The 14,221-nt window shown below is 41.0% G+C and overlaps 1 protein-coding gene across 4 annotated transcripts in view; it reads left to right on the top strand.

The window, feature by feature from the left end:
* GOLIM4 (golgi integral membrane protein 4) overlaps nt 1-12,524 on the top strand; it is an 82,023-nt gene extending 69,499 nt beyond the window's left edge. For all 4 annotated transcript variants that reach the window (XM_047729790.1, XM_047729782.1, XM_047729771.1 and 1 more), the window contains 4 exons: nt 1,442-1,609; nt 1,936-2,004; nt 10,409-10,489; nt 10,802-12,524. In XM_047729790.1, the coding sequence (XP_047585746.1) occupies nt 1,442-1,609; nt 1,936-2,004; nt 10,409-10,489; nt 10,802-10,951 (468 nt within the window). In that variant the 3' untranslated portion in view covers nt 10,952-12,524. The remainder of the gene's footprint in view (nt 1-1,441; nt 1,610-1,935; nt 2,005-10,408; nt 10,490-10,801) is intronic.
* Nucleotides 12,525-14,221: the final 1,697 nt, after the last annotated feature.

Genomic DNA, 14,221 nt, shown 5'->3' with positions numbered 1-14,221 from the left:
CAACTGTGCCTATTAAACTTGCTACTTGGTTAGAGTTGGACCCAGGGTGTACATTTCATGGGTTTTTGCAAAAGCTTTCTGTACTTTTTTTCTGAAGAGAATGTGTTACATAATTTCCACACGAATTTGTTGGAAATGCACAGAAAGAAATCTATCTAATGAGATTGTGGGGTAATTGGCGTTGTGCAAAGGTGTTGATTTGTCACTCTGGATTCCCAAGAAGAGCGTCATCTGCACTGGCGTGAAGTGTACAAGCAGGGGTGTGCACATCGTAGATCAGCTGAGACAGCGGTATGAACCCTTGACTGCGTTCAAGGCCCTGGAGTAAATTGGAGTCAAGTCCTGTTGTCTGGAGAACAGGAATAGAGACCAAATCTCACTCTGAGGCCTCATCTATTAGAAGCCTTTGCTGCTTCCCTTAAGTGTTCTGTTGGTGACCCTGGAGGCATCGGGAAGTTCCTGTAAGCTTTACCGTCTGCCCAGCTTAGGCTTTAAACTCTGATTCTTTATGAAGACGTGGATTATTTTGAAAGGTGATTTGGGAGTTTGAGTGGAAAATAGAGATAAATCTCAAGTTGATCATGTGAAGGGCATTTGTTGAACATGGTCACTGAGAGCTGCCAGAGAAGGAGTTGGGGGAGAGGTTTTTCATGATACACTGCCAGAGACTGGGTTAGCCCATTCTTGTCTCCTTTAGAGCCCATTTCTTAGGTCCTTTCTGGTGGCGCCTTCTCACTCGTCAAGGGCTGTCCATCCACTTACCATGAAAAATCCCTGGTAGAAGAAAGTTTGCCTGTATAAAAATCAGCATACTCATGGAAGAAGTTACAATTTGCCTATCTAAATCTCATTTTAATGATCTCTCCTAGTTGGTCTTTTAGCTTTTTTCTTTTCTTTTTTTAGATTTTATTTATTTATTTGACAGAGAGACAGTGAGGTGGGCATGAGCGGGTGAGCTCTTGCAAGCACATAGCAGGGGGTGTGGAAGAGGGAGAAGCAGGCTCCCCACTGAGGAGGGGGCCTGATGCGGGGCTCGATCCTAGGACCCCACGATCATGACCTGAGCCGAAGGCAGTCATTTAACCACCTGAGCCAACCAGGCACCCTGTCTTGTAGCTTTTATTAACTGTTTTTCTTGTTTTCTTGTTATCTATTTAGTTATGCTCACACTTCTTGTGATAGAATTCGGAGGACTGTTTTGGAATCACTTGCAGAAAACAAGTGTTGTTTGTACAGCATTCTCATTCATTCAGCCTCTGACGAATAATGCAAGGAGTTTTCTCTTGACAGTGGGATGTGTACTTGTGAGTCTTGGCAAGGATAGATCTGAACATTCTGGTGGAGGACGACTTCATTTTCTGCCAGTATGTGGCCTTTCAAATGAAATTAAATTTGATCCTGGATTTTGAAGTAGTGGTTACTTTTTATTCAAATTTTTCAGAGGGCTGCTGTAGAGGATATAAACCCAGCAGATGACCCTAATAATCAAGGTGAAGATGAATTTGAGGAAGCCGAGCAAGTGAGGGAAGAAAATTTGCCAGATGAAAATGAAGAGCCAAAACAAAGTAATCAAAAGCAAGAGAATGCCGAGGTGGAGGAACATTTGGTGGTAAGCAGACGCTAGTGCAGAGGTGGTTCTAACCTGGGTGTCTTATTAACTGCCTAGGTCTTGGCAAAGGGTCAGTCTAATGCGTGCTGATGGAAGGTTTGCTTCTTTGGTTGGGTTTTAGGCCATTATGTGAAATAATATATCCATACTCAGAGAGAGTAACACACCTCCTAGGTTTTGTTTTCGGAAGGGTTATTCATCATTTTCTGACCACTGATGCATTGAAAGTACATTTTTTATGGCAGCAAGCTTGCTCTTTGTCCCAGCGTACTATGAAACACATCTCCAATGTTCAGTAACCTGAGCTTCCCCTTTTGTTTCAACAGATGGCAGGAAACCCAGACCAGCAGGAGGATAATGTTGACGAGCAGTACCAGGAAGAGGGAGAGGAGGAGGTAGGGAGGCGGAGTGCAGGAAACTGGTCAGGATGCTTGGTGTATCACACTCCCCTTACGTCACGGCATGGGCTTTGACACACCTTCTGTAGACACCTTCAGAAAGACAGAGGTGGGAGGAGAAAAGGTGCTTTCAAGAAGAAATGGACCGTGGAAGTAGAGATGTTTGGTTAGGAGGCAACCAAAACAGGGTCATAGAATCTTTCCTCCTGGTTCTCACTAGAAATTTTGAAATGAAAGAAGACATGTGGCCTTCTAGGAATGGTGGGCCTAGGTCTGTCTGTTTTTTGTAAGAAATATTTTCTCCTGTTTCTTTCCCCCACAAAAGAGAGAACAACAAAGCTTTGCCTCTTGAGGGGTTCTGGAGTGACCCCTGTAACTTGTAGACATTGCCACAGTTCTGCCTCAGGAGGGTACCTCCCAGTATCTGTCAGAATACAGTTAACACCCTCCAAAATAGTTTTAAGTGTCTACTTTTTGCCTCTTCTGTCCTAGGAATTTAGTGTCATAATGAAATTTGATGATAAAGGAAGGGAAAAGTATGTAAGAAGCTCAGCTGAATAAAAAGCATTTGGGTAGAATTTTTTTTTTTTTTTTTTGAAGATTTATTTTAGAGAGAGAGAGAGTGAGCATGGGGTGGGGAGGAGCAGAGGGAGAGAGAGAGGGAATCTCAAACAGACTCCATGTGAGCATATAGCCTGACACAGGCCTCGATCGTACAACCTGAGATCATGACCTGAACCGAAATCTAAGAGATGCTTTAACCAACTGCACCACATAGGCGCCCCATGGGTGGAATTTCTTTCTTTCTTCTTTTTTTAAGAGAGAGAGAGAGCACAAGCAGCAGGAGAGCCAGGCAGAGGGAGAAGCAGACTCCTGCTGAGCAATGGGCCCAATGTGAGACTCGATCCCGGAACACTGGGATCATGACCTGAGCCGAAGGCAGACACTTAACCAACTGAGCCACTCAGGTGTTCCTCCATGGGTGGAATTTCTTAAATTTCATTTTAGTTTCCTTTTTATTGTAAACTTCTGGCAGATGATTGCTGACTAGGTAAAGGGAGTGCCCATCGTGATGGCACACCTATGTAAGTGAAGGACAAGCACGTCTGGTTGGGGCTGGTTAGTCACAGTGCTCTACTGTATGGACCCCTGAAGCTCCACACCTGGGGACATGCTGTGAATGAGCCACAGGCCTCAACAAGTCCCATGTTGAGTCTCTCTCTCTGGCCCAGGAAAGCTCTGGTTCAGAGGGGTTTCTCAGCCAGGCTTCTTGCCAACATGAGGCTTTAGCCCTAAGAGGAACTGCGTGAATGGATGGACAAATGTCAGCCCAGACAGATCCACCCGCCACTGGGGCTCCTGCTCAGAATCCATGTGCTGCTGTACTCGTGTGTGTAGTTCCCTCAACTAGCCCTGCTTTTTCATTTTTGTAACGTTTGTTGTCCACTTCTCAGAGCTAATGTGCTTATACCGGAAAAACAGAAAGGGATGTTGCTCTTTACAGCCATTGGCAACATACAGCTCTACTCATGTGCACTCTGGCTTGATCTTTTTATTCTTTCTCTGTTCTCATCCTGCTGTTCATCCTGATCAAGATCCTGAGCTATGGTATCACAGGAGAGCATTAGAAAAACTAGCAGCCTTGAATATTAAGAGCATTAGAAAAACTAGCAGCCTTGAATATTAAGAAATTTGGCAAGAAAAAAGTATTCATCTGGACTTCTCTTGTAACAGGATCTCTAGACAAATATTATTCTGTCTCATTATGTCCGATGCCAGATATCTTTGAGGGATTAAAAGAGAGGAGGTTCACCTTGACTTTTTTTTAAAATGCAGAAGGGTAAACATAAAATTTTAATCCATATTTACTGATTTTTTTTTTTTAACCTTCATGTTATGTCAGTTAAGGTGGAGAGAGCACTCCAGTGATCCAAGCAGGTTCAAGGATAGGGAAAAAAGAAAGAGACAGGAGGGGAAGAGAGTGGTGACAGGCCAGGGTGAGGACTGCTGCTCTTTGTCCCTTGGGTGCTCTGAGCCCACTGGAGCCCTTTTCTCTCCCTGCAGTGGGCCCGGGTCCTGCTTCTCTTTCTCTGGTTTCCTGCTCTGAATTCCTCTCTGGAGTCTCTGCCCCTCTTGCTGACCCCCTCTTGCATAGGCCTGAAGTCTGAGGTCATGCACCCTCCCATGGAGGAATGCTCTCAGCCTGCCTTTCTCCTTCCCTGGGTGACGCCTCTCTCTGTCCCTGAGGGGCCCTTGCACAGACTGTGGTGCCTTCCTGAGATGGTTAGCTCTTGGATCTTCCCACCTTTTCCCATTGTTCCCAGTTCTTTCCCGGAGGAGGGAGAAGAGTGTTTCCCAAATACCATTTAAGGCTAGTAATAGTCGGAGATGAAGTTCTCACCAGACTGCAGCAAAATGGGAAGGAGAGGAATGCAATATGGGAGAGCCATTTCATGTTTCTAAGTGATGCTTGTGAGACATTTGTGGGATGCTCCAAAAGGGACACTCCATGAAGTGACGTGTCATCTGTGTCCTCCTTCTCTGCATTGAGCCTCAGAGTACACTGACTACAGGGATGTATGGCCCATTGCTTTCGTTGCTTCCCCTCCTACATCACCTGACTTCCATCAGCATTTGCTCCTAGGAATGAAATCCATCTTGCCAGGGCCCTCCCTGCTTAGAGGTTCAGCCCATCAGACTTGTGACTTGAGCTCAGAGAGTGGAACCCAAGACAAAGACAAGTGTGCTTCTTGGAAATCTGCACTATCCCTGCCTTCTTTTAGTGCAATAGTGTTATCCTTCTATGATATAAAAATGATGGTTATGAACACATGTTCATGGATTATTGTTGGGGACATTCATGTGGGGATCCCATCCCTGTGTTGCTTACTTTCCAGACTTTTTATCTACTGATGAGCAAACAAGACAAAGTATGGCATTGCCAAAAGGTGCTATGGTGCTTAAAAGTGATTTAAATGCTCAAAAATATATATAAGTTAAATGACTGCTTGAAAACACTCTCAGTGATCATTTTGTCCAAATATAATCGAACAGAGATGGATCTGTGCACTTGTGGGAGAGCACGCACAGGGTTACTTGGCTACTTTTAGTGGGACTGCCAGCCGGAGTCACCCTAGCACGGAGCTGGCCAGGCAGCACAGCTCCCCTGTTCACCATGACTCCAAGAGTTGCTGGTGCTGAAGGCCTTTCCTTTGTCACATTCCATCCACATCTTTGGATCTTAGCATTCTGATCTACTTCAAGTTCAGCCTTCTGGTTCCTGTCTCATCCCATGACATCTTTGATGTGTAAAGCCAAAGCCCATTTCGGACTCAGTAGATCTGTCTTATTTTGGCGATTAAACTTTGTTACATCACATAGGGACCGTTTCTAAAATGCCTAAAACATTAGATTTCAGTGAATAAAAATGAGTAATGAGGAGCAGTGTTGGGAAATCTCTGACAGAATGTTTGCATCAGCTTTATTAGTGTACTAAAGAGGGTCGAATGTGGAAGACATAATTGGTGTGTCTCCATTATAAAGGAGTAATATTTGGCTTCTGTTATTAGTCTAAGCATATTTGAAAATTAGAAACTCTGTGTATCATTTTGTTCCTTTTCAGTAATGCCTTTTTTTTTTAAATAGTCAATGTTCTTTTTTTTTTTTTAAGATTTTATTTATTTATTTGACAGACCGAGATCACAAGTAGACAGGCAGGCGGGGTGTGGGGGGTAGGGGAGCAGGCTCCCTGCTGAGCAGAGAGCCCGATGTGAGGCTCAATCCCAGGACCTTGGGATCATGACCCGAGCTGAAGGCAGAGGCTTTAACCCACTGAGCCACCCAGGCGCCCCATCAGTAATGCCTTTTAAAACAAGTTTGCATTACTTTTGTTCCAAACACAAAGAAGATATTACCAGAATAAAAATGTCTATCTATAAGTTTGAAAATTACAAAATTTGCATTTGTGGGTTCCATAAATTAAAGAGTAAATTTATGTCAGGGCTTCTTACCTCAGATTCTTTTGACAACTGATAAACAACCCAGATATTCTGTAGTAAATCTCCAGGGAAGAGAAGAAAGTATGTATGCAAGGGCATTTATTTCTCTAGTCAGAGACATTCTTTTTTTTTTTTTTTTAAAGATTTTATTTATTTATTTGACAGAGAGAGATCACAAGTAGATGGAGAGGAAGGCAGAGAGAGAGAGAGGGAAGCAGGCTTCTTGCTGAGCAGAGAGCCCGATGTGGGACTCAATCCCAGGACCCTGAGATCATGACCTGAGCCGAAGGCAGCGGCTTAACCCACTGAGCCACCCAGGCGCCCCTAGTCAGAGACATTCTTAACCCTACACTGCCTGTCACTCAGGCTAGTAGCTCTCAGTCTTTACCATGGCTAAGAATCCCTTTGGAGAGAGTGTGTGAAAGGTACAAACTCCTGGATCGGATTTTACCCTCGGAGATTTTGATCTTAACCTGTGGTGGGGCCTAGGAATCAGAGTTCCAGGAACATGCTGATTGGAGAAGCATTCCTGGAACAGGTGGCCACAGGTGGACTCGGGGAAGTCTGAACCTCCTGAAACTTCTGTGTCAAATGATGTGTATCTGTGCCTATTTGCATACATTTGCATTTCTTCCCAAAGTCTTAAAAGGGTCCATAACCCCCCACACACAGAAAATTAAAAATCACTGATTTTTATCAAACCCTTTTATTTGACAGATAAGAAATTTGACCCTTAGAGAGGTTAGCCAAGTTTCTGAAGATCACATAGCTGGTTATTGTTGGAACCATGATTAGAGCCCATCCATATCTGATTTTATTTTTATTTTTTATCTTTTTATTTTTTTAAAGATTTTTATTTATTTATTTGACAGACAGAGATCACAAGCAGGCAGAGAGAGAAGGAGGGTAAGCAGACTCCCTGCTGAGCAGAGAGCCTGCTGCGGAGCTTGATCCCAGGACCCTGGGATCATGACCTGAGCTGAAGGCAGAGGCTTAACCCACTGAGCCACCCAGGCACCCCCAGATCTGATTTTAGAGGCTATCATAATTAAGTATACCAAGGACAGTAACTAAATAATTGATATGGGCAAGTTCTTCTTGATAGAAGTTAGTGAATGCAGGAGTGATGGAATTAGAAAGTCACCATTTTTGTAGCCTCTAATTAAAACAGGTGACTTAAGAGCCAGTCATCAATGGATGACGTCACTAATGAATGGAAGTTGGGGAATTTTATCGTGGAGGGTTCAGGCAGTTACCTTCTGAGCTCACCAACCAACTTCAGCCTCACAAAAAATGGGGCAAGTGTTATGTGCTTCCTGATGTGATGAAAATACAAAAATCTGCAGCATCACCTTTGAAAAACTCTTGCTTTGCAAATTGAATCTGAATTCACATAAATCTTTAACTTCCTTTTATAAGAAATGTGAGAGCTGGAGGAATGAATTAAGTGAGATGTTAAAGAAGCCAGTGAATCCAGAGTGTGGGTCATTCTACAGGAAAACAATAGCATTAAGGAAAAAAGGGGAGCAGAACCGCTGTTAGGTACGGCCTTTGGATGATGATTAGACCAAACCAACTATAAATGGACAGTTTTGGGGTTTTTTTGTTTTGTTTTTGTTTTGTTTTTTTTTTTTTAAAGATTTTATTTATTTATTTGTCAGAGAGAGAGAGGGAGAGAGAACGAGCACAGGCAGGCAGAATGGCAGGCAGAGGCAGAGGGAGAAGCAGGCTCCCCGCCGAGCAAGGAGCCCGATGCGGGACTCGATCCCAGGACACTGGGATCATGACCTGAGCCGAAGGCAGCTGCTTAACCAACTGAGCCACCCAGGCGTCCCTTGTTTTTGTTTTTTGATTTTTATTTATTTGACAGAGAGAGAGAGAACATGAGTTGGGGGGGGGGGGAGTAGGAGCAGAGGGAAAAGCAGGCTCCCTACTGGGTACTGGGCAGGGATCTCAGGACCTGGGATCATGACCTGAGCGGAAGGCAGATACTTAACCGACTGAGCCACCCAGGTGCCTAACATTTTGAAGATAATCAGGAAAATGTTAAGTCGGAACTAGACATTAGATAATACCATGGAATTATTTCTCAGGTGTGATAATGGTGTTGTGGTTATATAAGAAAAATCCATTGTTTTTAGAGATATGTACTGAGATGGGTAAGAATGAAATTACATGAGATCTAGAATTTTTAAGAATAGGTCATCAAAATAAAGAAAGAAGAAGAAAGAAAGAATGAACGAACAGTGATAGGTGATGCAAGGGTGGCAGCATTGAGCTAACTTTTGAACCTTGGTTATGGCTATAAGGAGTTCCCTAAATTATTTGCTTTATTTTTATGTGCCGGCAAATGTTCATAATAGAAACAAGTGACCTTATTTTTATACAGCCAGCATTTTAGAGCCACAGTTTAAATCCAGGTCTGTCTGAATCTACAGCCTTTGTTAGGATTTGGCAGACTACAGGCCTCAGTCCATTTTGTAAGTCAGGTCTCTTTTGAACATGCCTTTTTGTTTACCTATTGTCCAAAGCTGCTTCTGTACCCCAGCAGTAGGGTTGAGTAGCTGCTCCAGAGACTTTATGGCTGAGCAAGGCTGAATATTTACTAAATCTGGCCTTTTACAAAAAAATTTTGTGGACCCTGATTTATATATACTTTCCCACCACCTTGCAGTTTCAAGGCAGTTCCTTCCCAACCCCAGCTAAACCAAGTTTGGTGTTCGCTAGTGTATTTTTATTATTAAGGCTGCAGAAGACATACCTTTGTTCACTGAAATTGATGGGGATACTTTAGTAATTTAATGATGTTTTAGTTAGTGAGACTTCGAGTATATATGTAGTCTGAAATTTAGTAATTCAGTGTTTTCAATGCAAGGGTTACTATGAGATTGTGTGACAAAGGGCAGAAGAGAGGTTATGGACGACTGTTAAAGAACCTGTAGGTGAGACTAGGGTGTCTTCTCTTTAGCTCTCACCACTGGGACATGTGAGTACAAAAAAAGCCTTATGCCACTGTCCCCAGAATGTATTTATTTAGTTGCATTGTAGTTTAGGGGCTGTGCGTCTGGCTGGCATTGGGCTGTGATTAGAAGAGGTTCCGGAAAGCTGGGATCCATGGATGCCTCTTTGAAGGGTCATCTTTGTTAGCTCTTAACAAGTCAGGTTTCTGCTGGTGGGTTGTGGTTCATTCCTGTCACACCTGGGCTGGACACTGTGAGGTAGCCCTTAACCTGTTCCTCTTTAAGTGTAACATCTGTTTGCTTTCCTACCTTGCCCATTTCTGGGACTTCTAACACCCTCTTCCCTGTCTCTGCCCCCAATCTGGTAATTCTGTGTGTTATTCAGGAAGACCTACTCTTATACCCGTGTCCTAGGACAGCTCAGCTTTTCTTTTAGTCCCAGGATACTACATGATGCTTAATGGATGGGCAGCAAAGTTTTTTTGAAATTCAAGTGACTTCAATCTTTTGGTATACATACACGATTTAAAAGTTTGTTAGAAAGTATTTTACCTTGTATTTTTATGGAATGGAATCAATAAATAGAGATGATTCGGGGCAAATAATCTCTGTTTTGGGGTACTTTCTTTGATTTACATTTTGAAAAAATAATTGGGATCAGTGACAGACATGTAATAGTAATAGTGCACATAAAAGAAAATTTGAAACAGAAGTGTCATAGTAGAACACTGGAGAGATGTAGGGATTTGGGGCAGTTTAGTAACTATTTCATGAAGAAATTGAAATGATGTGTTTTATGTTCTAGGTATTTTAGCCAGAGGAACTTACTCTTCTTAATTACAGGATTATATATACACATTTTCTCTGTTTTCTGCTACCTCAAATATAGGTAATGGTGTCTGTTTTCTGTGCCTTCACAGAGCAGGTGTTTTTTGCATTGATCCACTTATTCATTCATTGACTGATGCATTTCACCAGTATATATTAAGCAATTGCCATGTGCCAGGGACACACCTAGGTATTGAAGACAGTTGAGTAAGACAGATGGTTCCTGTCTTCCTAGAACTTACATTCCATCAGAGCTTTCAGACGTCTGCAGTTCTCCCATTTTGAAATGGGGAATTTTTAATTTTATAAGCTGAATTTCTTTAGGTGTTATACTTGCAGGGTTAATGCTCATTCAGAGAAAGAAACTCAAACAGAAAAGTCCTAGGCTCCAAATCGATGGCATTGATTTTTTTGTAGGAGGTGTATTGTACATCTCTTCATAGCTAATAGACAAGTTAAATCTTTGACTCAAAAAGACTTTTGTCTTTTTTCGAATTTAGTTTTAATTTTAATTTTGTTTCTGCTATTTTTAATGAACTATTTGGAAATCAAAATCTGTTGTTGCAAGTGTTTAAATGATATAAAGGGTCATCTGGTATCTCTGGTTTCTTTCAGGTTCAGGAAGATTTGACTGAAGAGAAAAAAAGGGAATTGGAACATAATGCGGAGGAGACATATGGTGAAAATGAGGAAAACGTAGGTATAGGACAGAGATGACTACTGCGTGTGCGCATGCGTAGGAGACACGTCTGGCTGGTTGGGTAGAGGTACCAGCGGGTACCACTCGGGCACCGAGCAGTTTTAACGGGCCAACCTAGAATTAGGAAACCCTGTGACAACGTGAAGGTTAGGGAAGAACAGCACTGTTGCCTGTCGGAACATATTCCTCCACTCGTTTCCTTCCTCTAAAAATGAGTAACTTCACACTAATTCTTTAAGGAGGGAATTATTTATATCACTAACCCTGTGCCCTATCTGTTCGTTTTCCCTTTTCCTTTTCCTCTTAAGGCCGACGAAAAAAACAATGATGGCGAAGAACAAGAAGCTCGAGATGACCACCGCCCTAAACGCCGAGAGGAACCCTATGAGGAGGAGGAAGAAGAGGAAGAAGACGGGGCTGCGGTTGCGGAGAAATCCCAGCGAAGAGCGGAAATGTAGCGGCGCCGACCGCGTGGACAGTGCTCAGCCGATGGGTTCTTTTCAAGCTGCTCAGAAATAAATCTGCCTACTGAACTCTAGGATATTTAATTACAAAAATTAAGAATTTAGACTTTTTTTTTAACTTTTATATTAGAAATGCTTATACATTTATATGAATATATTTTGATAACCTAGGTTAGAGCTTCTTTTATATTCAAGCTAAACACGAACCGGAAGAAAAACAATAAAGCAAAGCTTAGCCTTTGAATCTCATTTTTCATAGATTATGTGATGTTGAAAAGAGCACCGATTTTGTATATTTCAGCTTGTTACTTTTCTGTCTCCCGGTTTCCAGGTGTTCTGTTGTTTGCCTTTAACAAAATACAGGATTTCAAGTAGGAAATACTGCAAAATGCTGTATAGCCTTTAAGAACAATGGCCAGTTTATTAACTGCTGCCTTTCTAAGGTTCTTGGGTATAGTTGGGATGGAATTTTCACCCCTCTGTCTCTGGAATGAGATCCATGTACAGACTGACATACGATTGGAAAAGCATTTTGTTTATAAAGACACTGTTTTTCAGGCTTTTCGTGTCCGAAAAATGTTTGGCTCTACTTCAAATCACAGCTGTTCATGAAAGGAATTAGATTTTAAAATGAGATGGTACTCAAACTTATGCCACAGTATTCTGGACTTTGATAGTCCAGTATTCAAACAAGGTAGGATGCATCAGTGTATTAACCTTCTTGAAGGACTGAAACCTTGTTTAATAACTAATTTAGTGTGTGTGGGTGGCATTTTCTATGTGAGCACCCATTCAGTTCTTTTTTTTCTGAAATCATCTAGTAACATCCTTGTTTCAATATCTAGTTCTCTACCATAATATATATTTCCCCCATAAACTCTGGTCCTCGATATGTAATCACTTTGATGACAAGTATAAATATGAAGGCATTCCAAATTACACAATTGAATAGGGTTATTTCTTGTAAACTATACAGTAAAATACCCATTATTGATATGATAGACCCTCATGACCTTTCTGTTTGCTGGGATTGGAGCTTGTGTTATGCCCATGTATGGCATTTTAATGACAACAAAAGTCCCCTAAAATAAAAAAATTAAAAATCAAAAATTCTTCTGGGATTAAGACATATTTGTCTCTCTACATAAAGATTTTTAAATATATAGAATTAGGTTATATAATTCATATGTGTGTGGTTTTATAATAATACTCTCAAGTTAATAAAGACATTTAATTTCTACCATTGTTGTATGAATGTAAAGTTAGTTTTTAATACCACACTCACGTATGGTTTTGATTATTATCCCAGTGGAGTGATTATATGTATGCATAGGAATGTTTCATTCAAATATATTTTGGATTTTCAATAATCATAAATCAAATTTTACCTTTATGTATAAAAACCCTTTATGTAATGTAAAATGTATAATATTGTACATAATATTCAGAATACAATTATTTTGGTAAATTAGTTTGTATTTTTAATGTCCCAGTTGCAGTATTTAATTATTTGAACCATATTGAAACTTGGTAATCGTCAATAAACCTATAAAAAGCAAGTGGTAAATCTTGTAAAGGCTGTGATATCTTACTAGTTTCTGATCTTATTCTTCAGTTCTTTTTTATGAAAGGAAAAATTTTAGGAGGTACCAGTATAGATTAATGAATTATAAAATGCCTTTCCAACCTTTTCCTACTTTCCTTATCTCTCTCTCTCTAATTGGATTGGTACTTTATTTTCTTTACCCCTCTCCTAAAGAAAGAGCTAAGAATTATTTTACTTGAGCTAGTTCCTGGGGAAGAAAATAGAAATAGGTACAGAAATGTAAGAGACTGTCATGTGAGCACACATGAAACAAAGAAATACATTTTAAAGCCTCCCTAGGAAAGCAACCGGCACAAACCATTCTACTCTATGGCACCAAGTTCTAGTCCCATCCTAGCTACTGTTTGGAAGAGAACTAATCAATCAGAGTTGAGATACATTAATGAGATGCACAAAAATAAAATGTCACTTGTATTTATCTTGCCAATTAATCTGTGATTTTTGGTGCAGCCAATAAATCAAAGGATTTGGTCCCAGTGACATATTCAGAAGGGGGGAAAAGGCACATTTATTAGGGACAAGTACAGTGAACACACAAAAAAACTACATTAGTACAATGTAATGTCTAGGTATTTGTAAGCGTGACTTTAAAAGATTCTGGAGTAAGGGTATAGTCTGAACCACAGGTATGTCACAGCAACTCACTTTCATAAAGGAAAATTATTGACATTGAATGTCTTCATGATGCATGCAGTGTGTGAATAGGACCCACTTTATCCCCACAGCAATCCTCTTTAAGGTTGATGAAATCCCTCTTCTCATAGCTGAAGAATTTTGCCCTCCTGGAGCATTTGACATTATTTAACTGCTCTGAGTTCTGTTTTGTCTTTAGTCCTCTCATGACATTGTGGTGCATCCACACTGTGGCACATTGCACAGCCATTAAAAAAAAAAAAAAAAGGTTCTGTTTCTCTTTCTGTTCTCAAATCCTCTGTTGTCTTATATTGTAGTATCTTTTCCTACTTTTCTCCTTACCATCCTGGCTACTTCTTCTCAATCTTTTTTTTTTTTTCCCCCAGAATTTTCTTCGTATACATGCCTGTAAATATTAGTATTCTTCAGCTCTTGTCCCAGAGCTTTTTTCCTTACAGCCCTCTCCCATCCATGTCTTAAGACAAGTGTCTCCCAATCCATTGCTTAAACCTAGCTTGCTATGACCCATTCCACCTCAAATTAAATTTTCAAAGCTGAATTTGCTTTTAGGTTCAGTATCTCAGTTCACTAAGCTTCCCAAAACAAAGTTTGCTCTTGATTCTGTCTTCATTCTCTACGGATGCTACCAAAATATTTTTAAACTTGCCCATTTTTTTTTTCCTATCCCTACTATCCTGGTTCAGGCCACTGTTAACCTTTTACCTGTGATGAGGGAACAGAAGGCAAGCTGAGGACAAAACAGAAACTGACACCCACAACCACCAACACCCCCCCCACCCCAGGATACATGTGACATTCCTCACACACTCCTGGCTGCCCTAAAGCTAAGGAAAGGAAAAACAAATCATTATACTTATATAGAGATCACAATCCTGCAAGACCTGAGTCTCCCTCAGTTCACAAGTATCTTAGCAATTTACAAGAACAAAGCATTTCTACCAATAACCTAGCTTCCAGAAGGAAGTGTAGATACAATTAAATGCCCTTCTAACCTGCAGCCCATT

Source organism: Lutra lutra, chromosome 1 (assembly GCF_902655055.1).
Source record: "Lutra lutra chromosome 1, mLutLut1.2, whole genome shotgun sequence".
NCBI classification, from domain to species: domain Eukaryota; kingdom Metazoa; phylum Chordata; class Mammalia; order Carnivora; family Mustelidae; genus Lutra; species Lutra lutra.
This window is presented reverse-complemented; position numbering and strand designations above follow the sequence as displayed.